Source organism: Acomys russatus, chromosome 3 (genome assembly GCF_903995435.1).
Source record: "Acomys russatus chromosome 3, mAcoRus1.1, whole genome shotgun sequence".
Classification (NCBI taxonomy): Eukaryota; Metazoa; Chordata; class Mammalia; order Rodentia; family Muridae; genus Acomys; species Acomys russatus.
In genome coordinates this window covers 37,033,152-37,060,342 of record NC_067139.1, presented here as the reverse complement: position 1 = coordinate 37,060,342, position 27,191 = coordinate 37,033,152, and the positions used below count along the sequence as shown (strand labels likewise).

General features: G+C 51.0%; 1 protein-coding gene across 9 annotated transcripts; it reads left to right on the top strand.

Annotated features, from left to right (window-relative positions):
• Positions 1–1,276: 1,276 nt before the first annotated feature.
• On the top strand, positions 1,277–15,645 carry Rnf44 (ring finger protein 44). 9 transcript variants are annotated; one of them, XM_051171664.1, is made up of 12 exons: positions 7,468–7,843; positions 8,007–8,098; positions 10,703–10,855; positions 11,038–11,227; positions 11,617–11,784; positions 12,163–12,339; positions 12,418–12,579; positions 12,669–12,793; positions 13,035–13,122; positions 13,211–13,332; positions 13,406–13,505; positions 13,630–15,645. In XM_051171664.1, the coding sequence occupies exons 3-12, from the start codon at positions 10,746–10,748 to the stop codon at positions 13,690–13,692; spliced, it is 1,305 nt and encodes a 434-aa protein (XP_051027621.1). In that variant the 5' UTR covers positions 7,468–7,843; positions 8,007–8,098; positions 10,703–10,745; the 3' UTR covers positions 13,693–15,645. The 9 variants fall into 9 exon arrangements, with proteins under 9 accessions (XP_051027639.1, XP_051027592.1, XP_051027615.1 ...); XM_051171682.1 differs by lacking the exons at positions 7,468–7,843; positions 8,007–8,098 and adding an exon at positions 1,277–1,470 and having other exon boundaries at positions 12,166–12,339; XM_051171635.1 differs by lacking the exons at positions 7,468–7,843; positions 8,007–8,098 and adding an exon at positions 1,277–1,470.
• The last annotated feature ends 11,546 nt before the right edge of the window (positions 15,646–27,191 follow it).

Below are 27,191 nucleotides of genomic sequence, written 5' to 3'. Positions count from 1 at the left end.
AAAATCTTTGGCCAGGTGGTGCAGAGGCGTATGCGAGTCTGTGGCCAACGTGGTCTACACGAGTTCAAGGACAGACAAGGCTTTATAGAGACCGTCTCAAAACAGAATCAGAGAGGCTCTCTGTGGTCTGTCTCTGTTCTGTACACCCTCTGCGCCCAGAAACTGGTCAAGGTGAAATCTAGTGGCAACTTGCCTCTATGTCACTGGCTGTAGCCATTCTTCCTTTCATTACTGCCTCAGGAGTGAGCCGTAGAGTCACCGCTGACGGTGGAATGTGTTCACGCCTTCATTCCCTATCCTCCCAGACCGTTGCACTTTGCAGGTACAAAGTCCCTTAGGTGCCTGTATTGTTAGGGTACCAGCCTGGAAACAGGTCACCCCGAGGAGAATTAACTTTCCAACCGGCTCCTGGCCTCAGACCCTGGGCCCCTTCCAAGGAACATATTCCCTTTAAAGCACTCTTGTCAGGAGGAAGGCAACAAAAGAAGGCTTTAAAGCTCCAGTTAACGCAGAGGAGAAGCCACAGAGGAGTCAGCCAAGTAAGTATTCGGCTGAGATCTCGGAACCCGTCGGGGGCTCAGGCTATGGTCTGTAGGAACTACAACTTCCGGCAGGCTCGGCTGCGCGGGCCGCTGGGAGTTGTAGTCCTCAGCAATCCGCTTCCCGCGCGGCTAAGGAGTATTTACCCTGTCCTCACGAATCTGGGGCCTGTGTCCTCTGAGTTGTCCTTGAAGGGCCACAGAGTTGTATTTAACTTATTTTACAGAAGAAGAAATGGAGCCCGCACTCATGCCGGGTCACAGAGGCACTGAGAGCGCGAGAAGACCCCACCCGCCCCCAGGCGCTTCGTCCGCAGCTCTTGGGCGGCGCCGAAGGGGAAGAGTCCGGACGCCCCGCCCTACCCTTCCCGTATCCGCGATGGCGCGGTCCGATAGGCCCATTGTGCACCGCAGGGGGAGCCGACGTGCAGCCCGTGAGTTTCGCCCGCGCTGAGGGGGCGTGTCCAGATTCCGCAGCCCTAGTCATCCCGGGTTCCGCGTTGGAGAAGCCGGGGCCAGCCCATTGCTCACATCAAGAGGAGGGGGGAAATCTCTGAGGGGGCGTGTCCGGAAGCCCCGCCCATGTCTTCCCCCTAACCACGATGGTACGTCCCGACGGGCCCATTGCGAGCAGTGAGACGGGATGACAGTCAGCTCGGGCGCGTGGCCCCTGCGGTCCCAGGAAGGAAGCGGGCCCTGACGCTCCGCCCCCTATCACCCCCTCTCCATGTTGGTGCGGCCCGACAAGCCCAACGCGCGCACCAGGGAGGGGGAGGCTACGAGCGGAGTCGGCGCCCCTGGGACGTTCCACAGCGGGCGCAGGGGGAGGCCCGCGGCCGGCGGCTTGCGAGCCGCTGCCGGAGCCGGACCGGGCTGCCCCGGGAACAACGCGCCGCCGCCTAGTGGGGGTGGAGCCCAGCCGTGGCCCCAGGTAATGCCCGGGCGCGGGCCGCTGAGGACGCGGCGGGAGGTGCGGGAGCTTCGGTGAGGCCTCGCCGGCCTCAGTCGTCGCTTCGGCCGGTCCGCTCGGGCGCCGGGCTGGACGGGTTCCTGAGAGCTCTGCGCTCGGCTGGTGGGGCTCCAGCGAGGATCCTGTGGGTCTCGCACATTTCACCCCTCTGGCAAGCCAGAGTGGCTGGAGGTCCAGGGAACGGCACTAATACAGGGCCATCACTGCATTCGCGACGTCTGAACCCCGAGGGGATCGAGTGGGTTTGCATCAAAGCTTTTGCTGTCTGAGCCACACTAGGCTTGAGTGGACTTGGTGCTGGGGGCCAGGAAGGAAAGGAACTGGGGGGGGGTGGGGAGGGGAGGGGGTAGGTAAAATAAAGGAAGAGGGGTATTCATCCTTACAGGCACTGCGCTCTTGTAGCCCCCTAGTTTTCTTCTCGGTGGTATAGTGCTTCGCCTATCCCACTGCAAACTGAGCGATTCCAGTGGTGAGGTGTATGCAGTGTAGGGGGTGAATGAGGAACCCCCCCAAAACAGCAACAACAGCAAAAAACCCTCAGCATACACACAAGGTTCACACATCCCATGGCAGACACAGAGCTGGAATCACACCTATACACTGCCATCTGCCTATCCATTGAAAGCCACCTAAGGAGGTAGGGGACAGGTACTCTCATAGCCCTGGATAAACAGCCTCAGGGAGGTTAGGGAAGCCCTCAAGGTCACCGAGCTCCTGAGAGCCAAAGCATCTTGCATCTAACCGTTAGTGTATTTCTGTGTTAGTGGCATTCAGCGGGTGAACAGTGCCTCGATTATTAGTGTTGCCACTGACCCCGTTTTACAGATGAGAGCCTAAGGTGAAGAGAAGATAACCTCTCCAGTCTCAGCTGGACCCAGATTGGTGCTCTCACGAGTATAAGACCACCCCACCCCACCCCCGCACACATCTGCACATACCCACCCACATTCTCTGCTCCTTGCCCATCTGCACAAATGGTCAGTTATTTGGAGGGGTGAAACTTGTGGTTCATCCTTGCCCAAAGCAGAGAGGATGTAGAACGGACAAGGCCTGTTGATACTCTGCCTGGTATATGAGTCTCTGGACTCGTCGGATGCTTGGTAGTATTTTGAGAGGTCTGAGCCCTAAGCTGGCCAAGGTGTGCTGTGTGTCCTGAGGTTCCAGTTGCTACTGTATGGAGGAAGATTTGAGGGGCCAAGGAAGAAAGGAATGGAATACTCTTGGACTCAGAGAAGGGAGGCAGCCAGTTTTCAGGCTCTGATGGTAGGTGCGAACCCTGGCTGGGCAGGGCCCCATTGGGAAAGCTTGCTGGCACCTTCTTCCTGCCCCAGCTTGCCAGAGCCCTGCTCGTGTGCGGATGAGGCCGGGAGGAGCAAGCTGGAATGCAGCACCGAGTGCTTTGCACTTGGCTCCTGCTGGCCTCTCCAGCTCTGCTCTGCCCACGTGATCTCAAGCCACCTGCCAGGTCCTGAGCCTCTCTCTGCAGTCTTCTCTTCCCCCAGGAATGAACATCTGTGCTTTTTGATCCTTGTACAGTCTCAGAGATGTACACGGGTTATCTTTCACCTCAGTTGCCTCTTCTGTGAGGTGGGGTAAACACCAGCATCTTGCTCTTAGCTCACCCTGAGATAATAAGGGCAAGCAACCTGAGGACCTTGTGCAAACCTTTGCACTTGCTGGAACCAAGGCAGCAACCCCAGCTGTGCTTTCTGCAACCCACTGGGCTACCCTGCTGGGTTCTGTGGCGAAGGCTGTTACTTCCTCTCTTTGAGAGTAAACAGTACTATAAGAAGCACACAGTGGGTACAGGGGATGAGCTGCGATGAGGAAGAGGCACACCGAGGGCCACACTGGGATTCCAAAGAATAGGACTTTAAAGAACAGTCCAGATTTCTGGCTTCTGTTGAAAATTGAGGAAACTTAGCCAGGCATGTGAGTCCACACCTTGGGAGGCAGAAGCAGGTGGATCTCTGAGCTTAAGGCCAGCCTGGTGTACAAAGTGAGTTCCAAGACAGCCAGGCCTACACATAGAGAAACCTTGTCTTGAAAAACAAAACAAAAATTGGGAAAACCTGGTAAAATTCTCCTCCCTTCTGCCCAGAAAACTTCGCTTGTGGCCAGGAAAGATCTTCAGGTTTGGAGGTGGTTTTGGCATCTGCTCTTGGAGAGGGAGACTGAGGGCTTCCAAGGCCCAGCCCAGACTGGGGAGACCAACAAGGGGGCCATGTATGAGAAAAGATGGAGAAAGGATTGCCTGGCCAAGTAGGTACAACCCAGAGAGTCTTTGGGCATTTGTGGTCCAGTGGAACCCAGGTCCTAGATGAGTCTGGCCCCTGCTTAGGAGCTGCAGGGTGACCACATGGAGACAGCCCCTCCTATTGAGGCTCATCATGATCATGGTGCTTTGGGGTCTGGGAAGTCAGAGCAAACCTAACAGGCTGGGATAGCACGAGGGAGATGTCGGGTTTAGCCAAGAGCTTGACCAAGAATCTGTCAAAGGTAGGTAGGTGATGTTGAAGCCTTATTAGACAGAGAAAATGATACATGGGCCAGACTTGGACTTAAAAGCTCATAACTGGACCGTGGAGGGTGGTGTGTTTGAATTTTGTGGTCGCACGTGTGTACTGATGTGTGGAGGCAGGAGGTCAACCCTGGGTGTCATTCCTTAGGCAGTGTCCATCTTTTTTTAAAGGTGGTGGGTATGGAGCTCATCTAGGCTGGCTGGCTACCCAGGCCAGCCCCAGGGACCCACCTGACTCCATGTCTATTTTTGTGTGTGTTGTGGGGATTGAACTCAGGTCCTTAATCTTGTATGGCAAGCATTTTACTGGCCGCTATCTCCCTGGGTTTTCTGAGAGAAGAAATTAGTAATCTGTGCTTGGGCAAGTCACTTCACCTCTGTGGCCCTCAGACCCTCACCCATACACTGAGTGTGCATTAGCCATGGATGCTGGATTTCAGTGCACTCAAAGGGTGAAGCCCTTCCTTGGGGAGGGGGGAGGGACTGAGGGAGACTACAACTGTGGCAATGTTTTGTGTGATTAATTTGAAAAAAGTGAAGGTCAGGGTCCTATCAGCCCCCTGTAAACGGGGAGCTGGGAGTGGAACCTTGAACAGCAGGAAGAAGGAACTGACTTACGGAAAAAGAAAGGCTCCTCTGACAGAAGGGGCCAGGCACAGCTGGCCAAAGGGAACACGTTTGTGGTGCAGGAAAGGGTTAGAAGTAAGCCCAGAAGATTAACAGGGTGAGCATATTAAATGCACCTCGGTGGCAGTAAGGAGCCGCTGAAGGCGGGGTTTCTGGTGTGGGTACCTTTGAATGTGGGCAGGATTTCTAGGTGCTTAGAGTTGGTGAAGATGAGGTTTAGGAGACAAGGAAGAACATTGCCGTGCATGTCCACATGTAAGTTTACACACACTTGTGAATAAAGTGGCATTCCGAGTAACATCTGTGCCACTGCATCATTAACTTGAACTCTTGTTGCTCAGAGGTCTGCAAATTGCCCCCAGGTACCCCCTTATCATCATGTCGCTGGCTGTACATCCACAGTGCAACTAGTTGGTCTAAAGGACATTCTAAGCCAAAGGTTGTTCCCCAGTTTTTTTCTGGATTCTTTTCATTGGCTGCTTTTCCTGAGGAAAGATTTTCATTATAAGGGAAACTTTCTAATGCCTTAAAAGTGTGCTAAAATGACTGAGAGGTAGTTGAGCAGTTAAGAGCACTTGCTGCTCTTCGGAAGGACCAGGGTTCGATTCCCAGTACCAACATCTATTGACTCAACTACATGTAACTCCAGTTCCAAGGGGTCCAACAACCTCTCTGGCCCCTACAGGCACTGCATGCATATGTTGCACAAACATACAGTCAATCATGCACTCATACATACATGTAAAAAAAATCTTTAAAAAATAGGCTTAAGATAAATTCTTTTATGGATTTTGGCAATTTTTTTCAGTAGGTTGTACTGTCTAGATTTTATTTGTATTTGAAGACAGGGTCTGTGTAGCCCTAAATACCCTGGAACTCAGTCTGTAGAACAGGCTGGCCTCTAACTCAGAGACCACCTGCTCCTGTAACCCACTTTCCCTTTCTATAAGTCAATTCTTTCTGCTTTTCGAGGTTCCATTACCACCTCTGCTTTTACAAGGGGCTGATGGGACCCTGATCTTCACTTTTCTGGGGTTAATCATACAGAGGCATGGACCACTATGCCCAGCTCTGTCTAGAATTTTTAAAAGCAAATATACAGCTACCAAATTAAAAAATAAACCAGGAGTGGTGGTATATGCCTGTGCCCCAGCACGTGGGGGTGGAAGCAGGAGGCGCTGGAGTTTGACCAGCCCGAGATACAGATTGTTTATAAACAAACAAAAGCAATAAGCAAATACAAAGAAACTTAAACCTTCCCTGAGCAGGTGCACCCTAAATGACAATTCCTGTATCATTTCAGAAATACTGTATGCAGATACAATATCCAGTTGAAATTGACAATACTGTTACATCTTGTTCAGCTTTTTTTTTTTTTTAAGGTAATGAGATATAACAGCAAAGTACAGTGTCCCTCATCAGTAGCCTACCACAGAGGTTTAACAAATGTTGCCGTTTTGTACTGACGCCTTGTTCTAGGTTGGTGGGCGCTGGAGTCCAGTTACTACAGAACATCCGAGAGGACAGCAGTGCTTTCACTAATGGGGTCCTGCTCACATGATCGGCACAGACACTATACCCCACTTTGTATGTTTGCCTGGGAGACAGCCTAAGGAGACCGAGGCTCTGCTTCAGCTGGGGCTCATATCTCTGCTTCCTCCCCTGCCTCAGTCGTGTTACCTGGGTGTGTGAAGACAAGGTCTCTGTAGCTTTGGCTGTTCTGCAACTATGTAGACCAGACAAGGCTCAACCTCAGAGACCCGCCAGCCCTGGGTGTGTTATTCTCCTATCAGGTACAATGGGCTGCTTGTCATTATCCTTAGACTCACACGTGTTGGGGGGGGCATAGAAAACTAGGTGCAGAAACTTCGCTGGGCTTGCTGCAGGAGACGCCAGCTCTTTCGACATTAGCTGAACTGGCGCCTCCCCACCCCTTTCTCCCGGCCGCGCTGGGGGCGGGGTGGCAAAAATGTTTCTGTGACGTCAGCACGCGCAGGGCCAATCCCCCTGCCCGGGAGACGTTAAATCGTTTTCATGGGTCGTCAGTCATTGGTCTGTTGGGCCGTCTGGGCTGTACCAGCTTTTTAAAGGCGCCGCGTAACGGAACAGAAAGCTGGAGAGTCGAGGTGGGCTATGAGGTCATCGCTGGCCTGCAGGGCTTGGGAGTGACGTCATCTTTGGGAAGCGTGCGGGCCGGGCTGAGGGCGGTCCTCTCACCTTGGCTACGTGAGAGGCTGCGGGCCCCACAAAGGCCGCGGCCATAAGAAGGTAACCATGACATTTTAGTACGTGCCGTGACCCCACATCGGGCTGCCCTGCTCTTCGCTGTGGGCTGGCCGTGGGGGCTCTCAAGTATGAGGTAGGGACGAGGAGGCCTTTTTTTTTGACATGGCTTTCAAGATGGCGATCCGCTAGTCACGTGTCTCCGGCCGGCCGCGATTGGTTGACACCGCGGGGCGGGGCCTGCGGGGCGGGGCTGACGCTGGCTCCAGCCGCTACTGTTTGCTTGAGCGTCCTGGCGCGCCCCCGCGAGCCGCCCTTCGCGCTGCGCGCCCCCGCCGCTCCGAATGTTGTGAATCAAACGTGGGGCTGGTTCCATCCGGCCGCCGCGGACAGTTCTTAAAGGGCCAGCCTTCCGGAGCACAGCTTCGTCCTGCGCCGCCCTCTTCTCGGGTCCGGGCCGGGGAGGCGGAAGACTGAGCAGGCTCAGCAGGGAGCGAGCGCTCCACCGTCCGCACCCCACGTCGTGAACAAAGGAGCCCGCGTGTGGTTGGACGGCTGCCGGTGAGTCAGGCCAGGCCCCTAACTTCGGACCCGCAGTCCGGCACTGCGGCTTCCTCAGGGACTCCGTGGTTTGCGGGCTTCGTAGGCGTCGATCCTGGTGTGCCGGGCGGGCCGGCCACGGGGGTCCCCCGGCCAGATGCTGCCTGCGGCTTCCTGGTCCAGTCCGGGCTGCTGCTGTGCCTGGCCGAGCGCTGCGGTGGAGGGAAAGGAGCCACCCCCTCCCCCTGCAGCCGCCACTTCCTTTGTTGTTGCTTTTGTCTCACGCCGAGCACATGGTCCAGGATCCTCGGCTCTTAAAGTCACAGCGCTCTAGCCCAGCGCTGCTGCCTGGCCTCTTCCCTCAGTGTTCCTCCGAGTGCGGCAATACGGAGTAAGGGGACAACGGAGGCTCTCCTGGGACAGGTGTGCGAGCTTCGGTCCCGTCCCCAGGGAGGGGTGGCTTTGGAAGATTGCTGCTGGAGCTCCACTGCCTGCGTCTGGCCTGCTTTAGGGAGGAGCCTGATCCTCGGGGACTTGTTTCCTCCCTTATAATGTGAACACCCGCTTTCTTGTCTCTGTTTTTTAGAGGCGCCCTGGGGAGATTTCGATCCGGGCTTTAATTTGTTGCAACCGAAGCTTATCAGAAACTAAAGGAGTTCTTTAACCAAGGTCACCCAGGTAGTCTAAGCTGGCCAAGGTGTGGTGGTCCCACCCTCTACCGGCTCCGCGGTCTTAGTGGGAGTTCGGAAGCTCCTCTTTAGAGTGGGGGCAGGGTGAGCAAGTAGGGACGGAGAACTTGTCTTCCCGCCTAAGTCCTGGAGTCTAACTTTGTGAGAGGGAGTGTTCTTTTTCTGGAAACAGACCCAATGCCAGGGTCAGATACTTGCTTGGGACCCTGTACTTGACTGGCAGGGTTGTGGACCCAAGGGTGCAAGATCGGAGTTAGGGGAGTTTACACAAACTTCATAGAGAGTACAGAGGAGAAGGTGTGGGAAAGTGGTGTTTCTGGTTGACCTTGAGTGTGTCGCTAGGTCCAGCTCAGTCTCTCATGCACATCTCCTGTAAGGCCACTTACAGGTACTTAGAGATACTTGCCATCGCCTATATGTGGCTCCTGAGGGAATGTCTGGCTTTTCCTCAGACCACTGTCAGCGAGAGGTGTGGTGCTTTGGCCAATGGGCCTAGGGAAGTGGCCAGGACCAGCTCCGTTCCCTGTGGTCTAGAACACCTCCTCTTGGGGCTGCAGTATCTGAAATGGGTGTGTCCCCTCTTTACAACTTTTATTTCTGGTAGGTGTTACAGAATCACCTTTCCTTCCAGAGGTGCACAGCCAGGGTAGTGTGCTTCTGTATCCTTCAGTGTGGTGCCTTGTGTCCACCTAGGGTTGGTGTCACCCAGGACAGTAATGATCATTCACACTACAGCTGGCATTCACTTTAAGGTTGCCCCTTCTCTCAAGAGCATCCTTTGATGGGTCTCTGGGAGGCCATTGTTAGGTTGCTGCCATTTTTACTTAAGAGTTTGATGTTCAGAGCTGGAAAGCCATGGGCCTGAGGCCCTGGCAAGAAGTTGGGGGTGTTGTTTGTTTGGGGTGATGTGTTACTTTTGGCACCATTGCCCACCACTAGATGCCCTTCTATCTGCTGGTTTGGGGTGAGCCAGGAACCTTGTTTAAGGTATTTGGGGGTGCGTTTCTGAGTCTTCCCTGGCCCTCATTTGTGGCTGGTGTAGAATCAGGAAGTGGGAAGCTCTGTGTCAGGATATGTAATAGGGAAGAAAGCCCATGTGCAGGACGAGGAGGGCAAGTCCCACTCGTTCGCAAAGTCTTATTTCAGAGACTAGAGTTGGTGGGGGGGGGGTGTAATTAATTTATAATCTCCCAGTCTTCACACTGGCAACACCCTGTCATCGTTGCCAGACTATGCCTTTATGAATTGTGTGATGGTCTTCAGTGAATCCCACACCTGCTATGTGCCTGAACCCTTCAGTAACAGAAGTGAATCCAGCTGGTAGGCCACGCAGGTTGGATGATGTGGAGAACACATTCTCCTGTGCAGAGAGTCCTGGGCAGAGGACTCTGCTTCTGATGTTGGCAGGAATGGCTGAGGTGCTTAACTGGCCTCACTCCCTTGCTGTGTCAGCAGGGGGCAGCATTTGGAACTGGGTACCGAGCACACATAGGTTTATCAGCTAAGAAAGAATGGAAAGATCACCCTGTGGCAGTGATGGTAGACAGCTGGTCCAGTGCTGATGGTTTCAGAGTGTTGCTTGATTTGATAAGGCGTCATCGTCATCCTGACTGAGTAAGTGGGGTGAATGCCCAGAGTTGAATACCCTGCTTTCCCACCTGGTCCCTAAAGAGGAGACCATGTCCTGCTCAGCTTCCTCTGATTCAGTGAGAGAGAGAGAGAGCGAGAGAGCGTGTGTGTGTGTGTGTGTGTGTGTGTGCGCGCGCGCGCGCGCGCAGCGTTCTGCCTACGTGTACACCTCCAGGTCAGAAGAGGGCATCAGATCACATTATAGGTAGTTGTGAGCCACCATGTGGTTTCTGGGAATTGTACTCAGGACCCTTGGAAGAACAGCCAATGCTCTTACCCGCTGAGCCATCTCTCTAGATTCATCCTTTTTCAGAAGGCTCTACCTCCCACTTTAGGATCTGTGTGGGGCCACAAGACATGCGTCTAGCATGCTGCCAGATGCAGGCTTTTTTCCTAGTCCGTATGAAGTCTTGAGGTGACCTCTATGAACAGCAGGATGTAGAGATAGGCTTGCTAAAAGCGTTCCTTAGTAGATGGAGTCACACCTGAGTGGGCACTAAGGGAAAGGGCTACAGAGAGAGAATGGTGTCTAGCTTTAGACTGAAAATTTCCCGAAGAGTGGGAAGCAGGTCACATGGTCTTACCAAGCACTTAGAGAAGAGTTGAGTCCCAGGCCTTTTTGGAGTTCCTCTTCCACCACTCACATGCAAGGGGAACGTGGAGCTCCCCAAGAGCCTCAGCTCCCTAGAGGCCAAGATTTAGCCCCTGGCATGTACCAGAGGAAGAGCTTCCTCCAGCCTGAGCCGCACTGGAGCCAGCTGGCCCTGAAGCACACTGGTCTGGTCTCTGAGTTTACCACATTCTGTGATCTCATTTCACAGAACAAGAAGCTAAGGCTAGCCTGTCACACTGGACCCCAGGCTTCAGAGCAGGGCCTGACTAGGTTTCATCAGTCTCCCAATTCCTAATTGTACCGGCAACTGGATTTTTCTATCACTCATATGTTTCTCTACTTGCCTCCTAGGGTGTGAACCCTGGCCCAGCCCCTCTATCTCCCTGCCCCCCTGATGAGACCATGGGCCCTGGCAGTGACTAAGTGGCCACCCTCTGCCTCTGTGGGTCACTGGCAATTCGCTACAAGACCTAGCAGCAGTCCAGGCCAGCTCTGGGGAAGAAGGTAGGAAGAAGTCTGCATCCCTAGTTCAAGGGCAGCCAGCTTGGCTTGGGTTCAGGGGTAGAGGGGTGGGTCCCAAGACCCTGAGCTATCTTCTTAGTATGGGTTATGAACCTGGTTTCCCTCCATGAATTATAAATGAGTGGTGCCCCTCTGTCCTATTTGGGCTCCTCTGTGTGGTACAGCCTTGGCCACGAGGGGCCCCTAGCCAGCCCACCCGCCCAGGATGAGCACTTACCCTCCCAGCAGCTGTTGCCCCAACCATCACACTTCTCTGTAGAGGAGCACCGAGCCTCAGCTCCTGCCGGCAGGAGCCCCCGAATGCTGCACTCAACCACCCAGCAGAGCCCGTTCATGGTTGATCTCCACGAACAAGTAGGTAGAACAACTCCTACCCCACCCCCTGCTCCCAGCTTCATTCTTTCAAACTGGTCTAAGAAGCAGAGGCAGCAAAGCTGATTCTATCTTGGTGTATTTAGCATATGTTAGTCCCATGATACGGATGGGGAAGCTGGGTCCCAGAAAGAGGGAGGGCTTTCCTTGGGATGCTTGCTGTAAAGGATTCAGGAGTTCTTCCAATGGGACTGTTTTGTATTTTGAGATAGTGTCTTAACTATGTAGCCCTGGCTAGCCTGGAACTCCCTATATAGATCAGGCTGGCCTCATGGTCCAGAGATCTGCCTGGCCTCCCACAGAACTCTTTCTCTGAAGATTGCCCTCATAACTAGATTCCCTCCCAACACTTCACTGGTGTCTTTCCACAGGTGCACCAGGGACCTGTCCCTCTGTCCTACACAGTCACCACAGTGACCACCCAAGGCTTCCCCTTGCCTACAAGCCAACACATCCCTGGCTGCAGTACCCAGCAGCTCCCAGCATGCTCCGTGATGTTCAGTGGGCAGCACTACCCCCTCTGCTGCCTCCCACCTCCAGTGAGTGAGCTTTCTTCTCCTGCCCCAGGTGCATGCCACACTGTCTGTTCTAGCAGACATGGTCACAAGTATTCTTAGGAGCTGAGCTTGCAGGCGGCCAGTGCACTAACTTGGCTTTCTGGCCATGGCCCTTCCCAGAGCAACGTGTTTGTGTTCCCACACAGGTGTAAGTTCGAGGACCTTTCTGTAACCAAGTGCCTGCTGCGTACATTGGCAGAGGCACTGCAGTGGTGGCTGTGGTGGGGCATCCTGCCGAGGTGGCCTAGAGCAAGGGTGGACTTAGAGAGTTGCTGTAGCTCCTGGGTTTGTGTGTGTGTTCAACACCTTCGGCAGGACCTTCATGGCAAGCAAGGGCCCAGCTTCTTTGCTCTCTCTCAGCAGCTGATCCAGGCGTGTACCATGCAGCAGCTCCCTGTGCCCTATCCCACCTACCCCCACCTCATCTCCAGTGACCACTACATTCTTCACCCCCCACCGCCGGCCCCACCGCCCCAACCCACCCACATGGCACCGCTTGGGCAGTTTGTATCCCTGCAGACCCAGCACCCACGGATGGTGAGTTTGGGAAGGTGAGGGGGAGTGCAGAGTGGGACTTCTTGGAATCAGCTGCTGACCCATCCCTTCCTCCTCTAGCCCCTGCAGCGGCTGGATAGTGATCTGGACCTTCGAGGGGATCAGCACCCCTTAGGGAGCTTCACTTACTCCACCTCGGCCACTGGCCCAGCCTTGTCGCCCTCAGTGCCCCTTCACTACCTACCCCACGACCCACTACACCAGGAACTGTCCTTCGGTGTGGTAAGTGCCACCCCTGTCCTCCCAGCCAGGCTTAGGGCAGCGAGCAGACAGGCCTGCCTGTTGACCTGTGCCTGTTTGCTTGTTTGCAGCCATATTCCCACATGATGCCACGAAGACTGAGCACGCAGAGATACCGCCTGCAACAGCCGCTGCCACCTCCACCACCCCCACCACCGCCACCATCTTATTACCCAAGCTTCCTACCCTACTTCCTGTAAGTGCCATTTGGCCTTGTTCTCTAAGGGCCTCCACAGTTCTGGGCCCAGGCGCTTCGGTCATTTTGTGTCTTCAGCATACCTACACCCAGCAGTCATCATTGCCTCTCCTGCAGCAAATGCCAGGACCCTGAGTTTGAGCTGTTGACACTTATACTTAGCATCCAGGGAGAGAGAGGGTTACTTTGTACCCCTGCCTCTACTGACCTGCATGTTGGGACTCCCCTCCCTGTCCTCTAGTTCAATGCTGCCAATGTCACCAACCACCATGGGCCCCACCATCAGCCTGGATCTGGATGTGGATGACGTGGAGATGGAGAACTACGAGGTGTGTAGAGCCCGTGGGGGGTGGGGTGGGGTGGGGTGGGGTGAGGTGAGGGTCTCAAGTGCTGCTGACACTCCTTGCCTGGCTCTAGGCTCTCCTGAACCTGGCTGAGCGGCTGGGAGATGCCAAGCCCAGAGGCCTCAGCAAAGCAGACATAGAGCAGCTGCCCTCGTACCGCTTTAACCCTGACGGCCATCAGTCTGAGCAGACTCTGTGAGTGTCCCATTGAGACCCCCTGGGAGGGTACACAGCTGTCAGTGTGGGGTGACACTATCCTCCTCTTCAGGTGTGTGGTCTGCTTCAGTGACTTTGAGGTGCGGCAGCTCCTCCGAGTCCTTCCCTGCAACCACGAGTTCCATGCGAAGTGTGTTGACAAGTGGTTGAAGGTAAGGTGGCCTAAGCCAGCTCCCTGGTATCTCCGTGGGCGGTACAGAGAGTTTATCCAGGTCAAATGGCTGGGGCGGGGAGGTCAGGTAAGAATGGGGTCTGATGTGTGGCTGTTCCTCCCAGGCCAACCGGACCTGTCCCATTTGCCGGGCCGATGCCTCCGAGGTGCCCAGGGAGGCTGAGTGAGGCTCCACAGCCACCCACAAGAACCCTGCCCAAAGCTCCGGAAACGGGTGGGGGGGGGGGAGGCAGGGAGTGGCCCAGGGAGAACTTTAAGGGAGGGGCCCAGGCCTGTCGCAGCATTCCCACCTGCAACTCCAGAGCTGGTGCCAGGGTCACCCCTGGAGAAGCCCCTGCAATAAGCCCCTGCATTTGCCAAGCTCCAAAGACTTCTTCCCCAGTCTGCCTGCCTGCCTGCCTGCCCGCCATGGGGCTGCCTGAGTGTCCCCAGCTCAGTCTGCCTCCTACTTGCCCCTGGGTCTTTCTTCCTGCTGGCTCCCCAAGTGTGGTGGCTGGTGTGATTACCGCCCCCTCCAAAGGGGCAAAGGAGAAACCACCGTGGGTCAGCTGGTATCTTGTACTGAAGTGAAGTGTTCCTTCTTTGCCCAGGTGGTGCTGCCAGCTGTGTGGGCAGATAGCAACCAGAGACTATTTCCTAAGTCCCTGGTCTGAGTCCTCCTGTTGATTGCAGACAGACTTAGGCAGTCAGCTCTGCCTCTGCTGCTGTGCAGTGTGGGTCTGACTCCACAGGACCCTCACCCCAGGCACAGCATTCCAGCCCACCCCCAGGCTGGACAGTGTCCCAGCCAGGCTCCTCGAGCAAATGGGATGGGCCTCCAAGCTGGAGCAGGAACCAAGCCAAGATCTGGGCATGTCCTTGTGTTCCTGGTGCCCCTCCACCAGTGACAGTGTCAGACCCATGCTCGATCGTCTCCCTTCCTGTCGTTTGCATGAATGTGAGGAACAGCAGTTTTTGTTTATTCATTTGGCCCAAAATTGCGTGTAGGGGGTGTGGATATTTTAAAGGTGTTCAGTTTTGTTTGTTTTTTTTTTAATTATTATTTTGTTTTCCTTTTGGTTTAATAGGATTGGGTGGGGGCATAGGGACCAACCGGGACCAAATGCCCAGGAGGCAGAGTAGGGTCAGGTTGTGCTGCACCAGGCCTCCATATGAGTGTGCTGCTGGGACCGTGCTTGGTGGCTGGAAGTCCCAGGGCACAGTTAGGGGTGGGAGGGTGTCTGTGCTCAGCTGATAACTGCCATGCACTGTACTGCACATGTCCCTAGAGCCTGCCGGGACCGTTTGCTCTTCAGGGCATTTCCACTCCAGCCAGGGCCTGTTGCCCACCTGCCTGGGTGAGTCTTCTCCTGGGAATCCCATGAGGACAGGGATTAGGGAGGATGTGACCCTCCACCTCAGGGGGCCCCTCCTGGCCTGATCCCTACCCTCCAAGGTCTGGAGGAGGCTGATTCCCTACCTTCCTTTCAGGTCCTTTTCTTTTCCTTTCCTACCCACGACTGGGGTTGCTGCCCTGAGTGAACGAACTGCGTGTGGGGCCGGCACATCCTAGCAGGCAGCCTTTGGCGCCTGCTGCCTCAGGGATGCTCCAACCACCCTCGTTCTCACACAGCAGCCCTGGCTCCTGTCTCCCACCCCAGCCTGCCAGGGGCCCCATTGGCCTGGTCCCATCCCACAAGAACCCAAAGTCTTACTGTATATAACTCCAGGTGATGTTTCTATATTTATAGCAGTGTTGAAAATCCACGTGTTTTACACAGAGAACCACCTTCTCCAACCCCCTTCCCTTCCTCACCCCAAAAAGGTTTGCAAACCCTCGTGGTTCCTGGGGCATCAGGATTGGCTCATGGATTGTGTCAGCTGCAGTGATGATTCCAACAAGCAGCTACTGGGGGGGAAATACACCTTTTTTTTTTTAAATCATTTTAAAAAGATTTATGAAACAATTACTTAGGATATTTGTGATTTGCCGACCTTGCTGTAGATGCCATGTTACCTGTGATTTCCTGTGCTGGGGGCTTGGCATTGTTCACTCTTTCTTTACCAACTTCCGGCCTAGGCATGACAGTGGGCACCTTCCCCCGGCACTGCTGGGCCCAGCGCCTGTGTTTTGTGTTAGAAAGGGTTTTTTATATATATAATTACACACATATATATATATATAAACACATGTGATTTGGGGGCCCTGTTCCTTGCACATCTTACAGTTACCTCATTTTTCCCATGTATGTATTTGAGAAAATGCTAATATATAGAGAAAAATGGTTCTTAAAGCTTAAATGTGTGGTTTTTTCCATCCCACTGGACTCACATTGGTTTGTAGCATTTAACATAACTAGTATGTTGTATTATATATGTGTATACTGATTGAAATTTTTAACAGATTTGTACTTTTTTTAAAATGAAAGTTGCTAGTTCTGCTTGACCAAGTAGTGCAATCATTATTTTTTTTAATATTGTTGCTGATTTCAGAAGGCTATTCACTAATAAATGTATGATGTATACAAGTGCTGCCCAAGCTGCCCCTGGCTGTTTGTGTTCTTTTCATGAGAAGTAAAAAGTGGGGCCTGCCTCGGGGCTGGAGAAGTCAGCGCTCAGGTAGTCGCAGAAGTCGGCTGTTCCTTGCTCTGGATCAGTGAAGTTAGTCAGGACTGACCAGAACCAGTAGTTTCATATGAGCTTGGCTTCTGTTGGCAATCTTGACTAGTGTGAGGACAGATGTCCTTCAGTGGTCCTAACTTGCATTTTGCGTTTTTGAGGTGATTACATGCAGCTGGGGCTGGTCTTAGATTCGCTAGGTAACTGACGATGAACTTGAATCTTTTGGACTTCCCTGCTTCCATCTCCCAAGTCTGGGATTACAGGCATGTACTATCACATGGGCCTGACCCTGAGATTCTGATGTGGTGGGCTGTGTGTAGCTCAGCGGAGACGTGTGTTACCCTAGTGTGTGCCGAGTCCAGGGCCTCATCCATAGCAAAGTCGAAAGAAGATTAGACTGGGTCAGGTCTCAGTCCAGTTCTGGCATTTCTCCAAAGGGGAGGGCTGCTCTTGTTCTGGGGCTTCTGTCACTCACTGAACAAGCGCCGGTTGTGAACTCACCCTGAGCAATTTATTTCACTCAGTTCTTCAACAGCATGATTGGCCAGGGCACAAATAAGAGGATTTGTGCACTCCTCGCCTCGTCCCCTCCCTCAGATGGGGCTTCTTTTCTCTCCATGGAGGGCATGGGGTGCAGGAGTGAGCGAGCACGTCACACAGCACGCTCTGCCCTGCGGTGGCTTGTGTGGTGCCACTGACCAGAGCTCATATAGTCTTTGGATCCTTTCCAAGTTGGGGGTTAAGATAACTGATGTGTTCTCATAGTCCACTTGAGAAAACATCCATGAGAGCATTCTGGTTTATACAGGAGTAAGGACTCTGATAATACAATTTTAGTGAGTCCACATTGAAGGTGTCAGGAGTCTGCATGATGTGCCTATACTGGGCCTTGTGCAGATCTGTGCTGTAAATCTCTAGAATTGATTCTTAAGGTTGTGTGTCCTGTGTTTGCTTTGGCTGTAGCCGTGTACTGCTTGCAGCATTCTGGGATGTGGTAAATTATATATTGGCAGCAACTGAGTTCCCAGGCCTTAGAGCAATGAAATTCCAAAGTGGGGGAGTTTGTAAGCTCTTTGGGACTACAGAAAGCCCAAAAGGGGGCTGGAAAGATGGCTCAGAGGTTAAGAGCACTAACTGCTCTTCCTGAAGTCCCGAGTTCAATTCCCAGCAACTATATCGTGGCTCACAACCATCTATAATGTGATCTGATGCTCTCTTCTGGTGTGCAGTGTACATGCAGGCAGAGCATTGTATATATAATCTTTTTTAAAAGCCCAAAGGAAAACCCCAGATTATATCAAAATAATTAACCACCCACAAAAAAAGTCAGTGAGATGAGAAGGTAGCTTCAGCTTGTTTAGAAGTGTAAGCTAAACTCCACTTCATGAAAGCCTGGATGCCCCAAGAATCTTGTCACTGAGCAGCAGCAGGAAGTCACATGGAAGTGGACAAGAAAGGGAAATATCCTGGACTTGTAATTCAGCTAATGAAAGGTGGAGAAGACATGCCTGGAAACTTCCTGACAGTGGATTCAGCAGCCCAGGTACAAGGTCAGCACAATTGTGCAACCTGAGTGGTAGTTTGTGCCCATAGTTCCAGCCACTCCGGAGAGACGGACCGGTGATAATGCCTTGAGCCCAGCAACTAGAGGGCAAGCTGAGAGATGTCTGCAAAAAGAAAGGGAGGAGAGAGGAAAAAATGATCCTAGAAGCCAGCAATAAATAATTGAAAAGACAGCATCGCATGTATCCTGGGCCAGCCTCCAACTTGCTAGATAGCATAGCAGAGGTTGACCTTGAATTTTGTATCTTCCTGCCTCCGCCTCCCAAGTGCTAAGGTTATAGGCATATGCCACTACACTTGTTCTTTGAACATGGATCATGTTTGGGCACTCAACTGAGCCAACACTCCCAACCTGGACACATGAAAATACAGTTTAAAACCATACTATTTCTAATGAGTCACAATAAAAATTTGGGCCTGTAAAAATGACTCAACAGCTGAGAGGACTAGAGTGATTTCCAGCACCAAGTCAGGGCTCAAAGCCACCTGCAAGTCTAGCTTCAGAAGACCCCATGCAAGCACCTATATGTGTCATATACAGACACACACAAAATTCTAATCTTAAAGGAAACACGCTAGAACTAAAAGCTGCCTTACAGGCAAGTGTAGCTTGAAACAAAATAGGACCACATCTGGGTAAATGGGAAGTATCTTGGAATTAACTTACCAACATTTCAGGAAATTTTTCAGCCTCTTCTGAAATAGATAAAAAATAACCAAGGACCTAGAAAGAAGCTGGCTCATTTCTCAGATACATAAAAGCAAATGTTCAATACACAACAAAGAGGCCATTTTGTTGCTTATGAAAAAAATGTGCAATGCCATCAGCCATTACGGAATTCCAAATTAAAATATTAACGTTTACAAAACCAATGAGAATTAAAGGCTTCTGTCTCTCAGGCAGCAGCAGGGAAACACTTGAGCTGTAGACAGAAATGTGTTTGCAGCCTTCAGGATCCAGCACTCACAGACCTGCCGTTCTGGAAACCTGCAAGCCCCGTAACACCCCAACAGTTGTGCCAGCATTCTGGAGCTCTGTCCTACTGGAGTTGTCATTCCCTTATGTGGACCAGCTTTTCCTGTTTCTCCTGTTGATGGTCAGTAACCCCACATTAATACTGTGTCCTGCTTATACTTTGTTCTTGAAGAGAACAAAACAAGAACCTGGGTGGGAAAAAGAGACTGGTCTCCACAGACAAGTGAAGCCAGTGACACTCTATCTAACCCTGTCAAAATGATAGCATGGAAGAAACTACAAAGTAGTGTAAACGTGGCGTTAAGGAATAGGAACAAGGGTCTGGAGAGTTGGCTCAGTGGGTAGGAGCACTTGCTGCTGTTGGGAAGGATCCACCAGGTTCGGTTCCCAGCACCTACATGGAAGCTTACCAACTACTTCCTTAGGCATGCATGTAGCAAACAGACAGACATGCAGACAAAGCACTCATACATACATACGAAACAAAAAAACAATAGAAAAAAAAACAAAAAAACAAAAACAAAATACAAAAAACAAAAAAAAAATAGAACATGCTTTAAAAAGGAATAGGAAATGAGGACAACATGTAGGCAAAGCTCATGTACATAAAAAATAAATCTTAATAGAACATCTTATTTTTAAGGAATAGGAAATGAGGGCAACATGAAGTTTTTCATGGTGGCAGAACATGTTTGGGTAGATCTAAATGTAGCAAAGGGGAGGGAATAAAAACATGCATGTGTGTATGTACACAAGACTCATGTAAAACCTTTAGAGTCACAGACTGTACCCGTGTCAGGTTTTCTGGGTGGTTTGCTTTTGGTTTCTTGCACTTAAATACTCTCCCGACAAGCTGTGAGGCATCCCTAGCCTCTCAGCCTCTCAGATTCCATCGGAGAGGAGCGAGAGGTATACACAAGAGCTTTCAGAAATGTTTCTGCAATCTCTATAACTAAAGTTATTTTGAAATATAAAGTTTAAGAAAGCTGGGCATGTAGTTCACTCCTGCAGTGGGCTTGAGGCCAGGCTGGGCATCGTAATAGGTTTGGTCTCAAAACCAAAGAGCCTACAGAAAACTGAAGGCCCACTCCAACAGGACAGACTGGGCTGGAGTTACCACTTTGAGGTATGACGTGGGGTGGGAGTGGAAGGCTTTCAGTTGCTTCCTCACAGACGCTCTGCCTGCCTGCTAGCAACTCCGGCTGCGTCTGGCTCATAGTGAACATTCAGAGTTCTCAGCCCATAAGGACCATGTAAAAGCCTAGGCATTCTACAGGGGAAATGTGATTGTCCTGACTCCTGGGGGAGTCTGAGTGTCAAATAAGTTTATTCCCCCAAACTAGCTGGCTTCTGCTTCAGGCCAGCAGGTATAAGTCTCACCTCCAGAAGCAGAGGTTAAAACACCCAGGCAACAGCTGTTTCCAATGATCACTAGGGCCTTGAAAGTAGGCACCTGAGTGATGCCAAGGAGGTGCTGCAGGGCCAGGGGCTGTTAGCCTCCCTGTGGCTTCTGTTCCTCCACAGCCTAACAAGTGTATTACTTCCACCTGGAGAAACTGCCTGCCAGATAGCCAGTTCTAGGACTGACCAGGAATGAGGGCAGCCTTGTACCCCAGGCTTGATGAACAGAGGCCCTGGTTTGGTCGTCCTCTTTTCAGACTCCTCCACACATGAAGTAAGGAAGCCTTGGCATTTTGGAAAGCCTGGGGTGCATCAGCCTCTTCCTGAAGAAGAGACAATGATTTCAACTCTTTTTCAGAGAAAGGCTGAGAGGGAAGAATGTGGTGGCACCCTGGTGCTTCTCCAGCAACTAGTGCCTCTGCATGGTGCAGACCCTGGACGGCCAGCACCCTGACCACCCCCCCCCCTTCCTTTCCTAGCCCCTGCCTCTCCATCCCTACCCTACTCACAAATCCTAACTGTTCTGCTGAGGATGCTGCACCCCTGTGAGTGCCTGTAACACTGCCAGGGTACCCACCGTGGGCATGGGAGGGACCTTCTGTTTTTATTTTGTTCTCTGAAACTAAGTCTTGCTGTGTACTCCTGGCAAGCTTGATGCTGTGTTGCCAAGGTGGCTTCCAATTCTCAGCAACCCTGCCTGGGCCTTTCGAGTGCTGGAATTAGAGAGATGTGCCCCCGAGTCCATCTCTTCTCTTGACTGAAACCAGCCTGTCTTAAGTCCTGGCACAGAGAAAGGACGTTCAGTGGGGCATGGTGGCGCACACCTTTAATCTCAGCACTGGGGAAGTTAGAGGCAGGTGGATCACTGTTGAGTTCAAGGCCAGTCTGCAAAGTGAGTCTAGGACAGCCAAGACAACACAGAGAAACCCTGTCTCAGAAAACTAAAAAAATAAAAAGAGGCGGGGGGGGGGGGGTGACTTTTCAATTTGCCTAAGATTGCAGCCAACCAGAGGCCTAGGAGAGACTCCACCAAGGTCTTTCCCTAACACCAACTTACCACTTTGATGCCCTTCTTCCTAGTGCCCATGCACCTTCCAAAGTCAGTTCCAATGGCCTCTCCCTCCAGCCAGTCCTACTCATAATACACCTGCAGAGGGTTCTCCACCATGGCTCCTGCTGGCCCCTGGTACCTACGTTTACACCTAGAGCCATCACATTCACCGTAATACCAGACCTCTAGCAAAATGGAAAGGACAACGTAGACATTTTCAGAATATATGGATTGAATAAACAAGTGTTTTAAATGAGTAAACTGCCAGAGAGAAAGCATGTAAAAAGTTGACAGTGCCCCAGTACCTTTACATAGGCTCCACCTGCCCTCTTTCCTCACTGGCCCAAGTTGAGATGAGCAGTTGTTAATCCACTGGCAATTGTTTTATTTGGGGTATGATAATGTGGCAAGCTGGGATAAATCTCTGGTCTCTGCTGTTTCTATCCCAGATAAAGGCCCTGATAGAGAAGTGCATTCTGGGAAAGACCCTCAAAGGACAGCTGACCCACCAGGTGTGGTGGCACATGCCTTTAATCCCAGCACTCGGGAAGCAAAGGCAGGTGGATCTCTGGGTTCAAGGCCAGGCTGGTCTACAGAGTGAGTAGAGGACAACCAAGGCTGCACAGAGAAACCTTGTCTCAAATCCCCTGCCCCAAAAAGAGAGCTTGTTCCAGTCAGCACTCAGGGCAATAACAACAGCACCCACATGCATCTTGGCTACATGCTAGCTACATCTGCTGTGCAAAAACATACTTACTTTTGCATGTGTATAAATGTTTCCTGTGATATTTAATGACAGCATATCCTCAGGAAAAGAAGAGGAGGAAGAAGGAAGAATAGTGGAACAGGAGCCTGAAAGCTAGCCAGTAAGCAGCATTCCTCCAAGGTCTCTGCTTGAGCTCCTGCCTCCAGATTCCTCCCAGAGTGCCTGCCCTGACTTCCTTCAATAAAGGCTTGTGACTTGGAAGCCTAAACAGAAATAAACCTTTTCCTCCCCAAATTGCCCTTTTGTTTTGTTTTTGAGATAGGGTTTCTCTGTGTAGCTAGGCTGTCCTAGAACTAGCACTGTAGACCAGGCTGGCCTTGAACTCAGAGATCCATTGGACACCATGCCTGACGTTCCTAAACTGCTTGTGATCACAGCAATCACACTACAGCAAAGAGAAGGATGTAGAGATGATGCTGACAGACCAGAGACTGAGGGCACAGCACTGCTGTAGGAACACGACTTTCTGGATAGCAATTTTATTTTTATTTATTTATTTTTTCCTCTTGGTTTTCCAGACAGGGTTTCTCTGTGTAACTTGGCTGGACTCACTTTGTAGACCAGGCTGGCCTCAAACTCAGGGAGATCTGCCTGCCTCTGCCTCCTGAGTGCTGGGATTACAGGTGTGTGCCACCCACAGCCAGTTTATAAAATATTTTGATTAGTTTATACCTACTGAAGAGCTGTAGCTGTCTAAAAAGGCATCAAAGAGGTATCAGTAGTTAAAAGCACTTGATGCTCTTCCAGAGGACCCATATTCAGTTCCTAGACTCCAGCACCCACCCTGGGAGACATCTAGTGCCTGCTTTTGGTCTCTGAGGGTGTACCTGCACTCATGTAGCGCGCGCGCACACACACACACACTTTTTAAAAAATGATATAAGATTTATTGTTGAAGGAAGGGGCCCCCCAGAGAGACAAGAGAGAAAGAGACAGAGTAAGAGAAAGAGAAGAACAACACACACATATTAAAAATCTTTAAAATGGAGAGGTGGAGCTAGGTGTGGTGGTACACACCTTTAATCCTAGCAGTAGGGAGGCAGAGGCATGTTCTGCAAGTTCAAGGACACCCAGGACGACATAGTGAGACCCCCGTTTCAAAAAAGAAAATATAAAAGAAGAGAATGTGTAAGATTGAAGCGCATCTTTAATCCCAGCACTTGGAGGCAAAGGCAGGTGGATCGCTTGAATTTGAGGTGAGTCTGGTCTAAACAGTGAGTTCCAGGACAGCCAGGGCTACACAGAGAAACCGTCTTGAAAGAAATCTAGATAATATATTGGTTGTATCATTTCCATAGAAAAATTTTGGAGCAACAGAAATAGAGCCCACAGAGAACCAAGTCCTGAAAGTTCTTCTCTGCCTTCTGTGTGTGCATTTTGGCACAAACATGTACACACACACACACACCAATACTTGCTGGAGCTGGGGCTCAGTGCTGAAGAGCACTTAATACTCTTACACATTCCCATGACCCACACAGTAGCCTACAACCACTATCTCTCCAGTTCCAGGGGATCTGACTCGTCCTCTGACCTTCACAGGCACCAGGCATCTGTGTAGTGCACATGTACACATGTGGGCAAAACACTCATACACAATATATTAAATACATCTTCCCTTTTTTTCTTTTTTTGGTTTTTCGAGACAGGGTTTCTCTGTGTAGCCTTGGCTGTTCTGGACTCACTGTGGAGACCAGGCTGGCCTTGAATTCACAGCGATCCGCCTATCTCTGCCTGGTGTGCTGGGATTAACGGCATGCGCCACCACACCCAGCCTTAAGTACATCTTTCAAAGTTAAAAAGATAAATGTAATTTTTTGTTTGCTTGCTTGCTTGTTCTGTTTCTTGAGACAGGGTTTGTTTGTGTAGCCCTGGCTGTCCTGGAACTAGAAATGTATTTTTAAAGTTCTGTTTCATGTGTATGTTTTTGGCACTTGGGATGGACCCAGTACCATGTACACATCACTACCCAAAGCTTCCACCACTCAGCTATATAGTTTCAGGCTGAAAAAGTCTTTACAAGCAATAAACACTTCCCACAAGCCATATTCTGTGGCATGCACCTTCCTGTACACAAAATAAATGAAGTGCAATAAAATCAAATAGAATATTAATAATAGGCATCTTTGGTCAGTGTGGTAATTTTTTTTTTTTTTTTGAGACAGGTTCTATATACGCCACACTGGCCTCAAACTTGAGTTACTCTTGCCTTAGTTTTCCTTGAGACTGAAGTACTTGGAGCCAGGCATGTGCCTGGACTCACTTTGTAGACCAGGCTGGCCTTGAACTCATAGCAATCCACCTGCCTCTGCCCCCTAAGTGCTGAGATAAAGGCATGCATCATACCCGGCTCGAAAATAATATAGCTATTTTTAAAGCACACTAGCGTTCCAAAGGTACCACAAATGAGGTATGTCGGGGGCACTCACTATGTAGGGGCACCAAAGCCCACACCTAGGTGACATTTTGTTGTTTTGATGATTCTGGGGAGAGAACTCAGACCTCCACATACACTGGGCCAGTCTTCTGCTACTGAGCTACACCCTCCAGCCCACCCAGGCAAACCTTCACTGAGCAAACTATACATTTCTGAAAACATGATCAAGGGTATTTAGCAAACACCTGTTGTGCACAGCACTCAGCAATTCAGTAATGCTAAATTGCTGCAGCCAGGCCAGGCAAGGTGGGGCACACCTTCAATACCAGCACTTGTTGATCTAAGTTCAAGGCCAGCCTGGCCTACATAGCAAGTTTCAGATCAGCCAGAGCTACACAGACCCTCTCTCAAGAAATAAAATAAAGGGGCTGGAGAAATGGTTCAGCAGTTAAGAGCACTGGCTGCTCTTCCAAAGGTCCTGAGTTCAATTCCCACCAATGACATAGTGGCTCACAACCATCTATAATGAGATCTGGTGCCCTCTTCTGGCCTGTAGGTGTACATGCAAGCAGAGCACTGTATATACAATAAACAAACAAACAAATCTCCAGCACATGGAAGGCAGAGGCAAAGTGAGTCCAGGATAGCCAAGACTACACAGAGAGACCCCATCTCAACAAAACAAAAAACAAAACAAACCAGGAGCCCCCACCACCTTTAGAGATGCAGCAGAGCGGGCTGAGTGACAAGGCTCCAACGGATTCTCTGAGTTCTCTGTACCAGGAAAGGGCAAAGAAAGGCTGAGGCTTGAACAAAACCGAAGAAAGAAAATGCTGTCCCTTGAGGGGTTCTCCCAAGTTCCTTGATAGTTATTCCCATGAGCACAGCTCACTTTACAGGGACAGACACTACTCCTCCATGACAACGGTCCTTCAAAAGACAATCCCGTGGACAGGGGGGCAAACGTGTGCTGTTTGTGTTGGGTGTTCCTTATACACTTCATTTACTCTCCAAAATTCTAAAAGGCAAGGCAGTTGTTAGCCTCACATGCAACTGGGGCAACAGAAGCTGCTGAATTCACAAAGCTGATCATGACATCTGAAGCCTGATAGCACATCAGGCTTCTCTTCCTACACGGAGCTGGGGAGCTCTTTCTCACAGGGACACAGTGCTATCTGAGTAAGTCTGTTGTAACTTGCTGAACATTCTCCCTTGTCTCCTTCCCACATTACCTTTCACCCTTCCCGTCACATGGGGAAGTTTCTCGACAGAAAGACCCACAGCTGGTTGTATAATTTTTTGTTATAAAACGTTTAATGTTAACCTACAATACAATGTAAACCTTTATGAAAAAAATTTGAAGTACACTAGATTTCTTCTGGGAATTTTTAACCACTCAGGTGCAGCACAGGCGCACTGCATCTTCTGTGGATGGATTTTCTGTTGCTGTGTTCTTCACAAGTCATAACCTCCCCCCAGACAAACAGAAAAGCCAATCAGCTGAAAGGTAGAGGTCCCTGTTCAGCACCAGGCAATCCCTCTGATCATGTGGTCTGGGGGGGGCTACTGTGCTGCTCAGTCACTTTCTGACACTCTTGTTGGCCATGGCACCATTAACAATTTTCATAACTCATCAGCTGGAGATCCTAGTTTTTTAGCTTTTAAAGAGACAGGAATTCTCTTGCTGTCTCTTCTCTGCATCTCACAGTGGAAGCAAGCAAGGAGAAGCTAAACCAAACCAAACCCTACTGCCTCAAACAACCCCGCAGAGGAAAAAAAGACCAGACAGGACCCATTGAGGCTACAAAACAACTCTCTCGCTGCTTGGTCATACCCATGTCATTCAGCTGGGCTACTTTGGTGGCAAGTGAGGGACAGAGCATGAAACAAATGCTTCTATCACCCATGACTTGACCTTTGGAATAGCTGCTGGGGTATTTTGGAAGCAATTTAAATGGAAGCAAATACTCACAGGTCTCTTCAACCTCACAGGTCTTAGGGAGTCACAGACTGTACTGGCATGAGGGACAAAATATGAAGTCCACAGTTCACCTAGGAAGGAGGGAAATGGCACCCGGACCCCAAAACTAGGGGCAGCAAGAAAATGGAACTGTTTCACACCTACTGGAGAGCCTGGTGTGGTGACATGCACCCACAATCCTACCACAGGAGTGGGAAGTAAGAGGGTAGGAATTCAAGGCCAGCCTTGAGTATAGAGAGAATTTGAGGCCAGCTTGGGCCATCAAAACCCAATGCTGAGAGAAAACACTAAGGAAAGTGGAGAGATGACAGGAGGTGGGGAGGTCCTTCAGCAGAAGCCTCCAGGACATGAACAGGCTGCCCTCAAGAGTTGTAGCCACAGAGGGCTCTTGTTTTATTAGTCTAGCGTCTAGTATCTTTTTGCAGTTAACAAATGGCAAGAGGTATAAAATGTGTACATGACAGAATGGGAGGAAGAAGGGAAGGGAAATCAGAACCTGTTAACAAGATACTTTCACAGTAACCTGCCCATACGCCAGGCAGCCATCAGGGCCAACAAACTGGGAGGGAGGCTCTCCGTGGAGAAGTCCCTCTGCAGAGCTTCATCACAGGGCCATCTCATCCCTTCACTGCACTGTTGGCATCAAGATGTAGGCTCTCCCCCGCCCTGACAGACAGCTAGCAGAGCTAACATTTCCACAGGGCCAGTCTTGGGTTTTCCAAATGACTCCACAAGCCTGCCACACACAGTGCTCACTGTAACGGTGGAGAGCTGCAGAGAGTAGTACCACGTGACTACTAGGGTGCAGTGGCTTTAGTCAAGAGACGCTTCTGGAGGTGACCAACACAAGCAATGCTTCTCTGGCCTGGAATGCCCCGCCTCACGGTGTACTAGAGACTACAGTGACTTCAAAGGGCTGCAGTGTGTCAAGCCTGTAGCAGCCTAGCTAG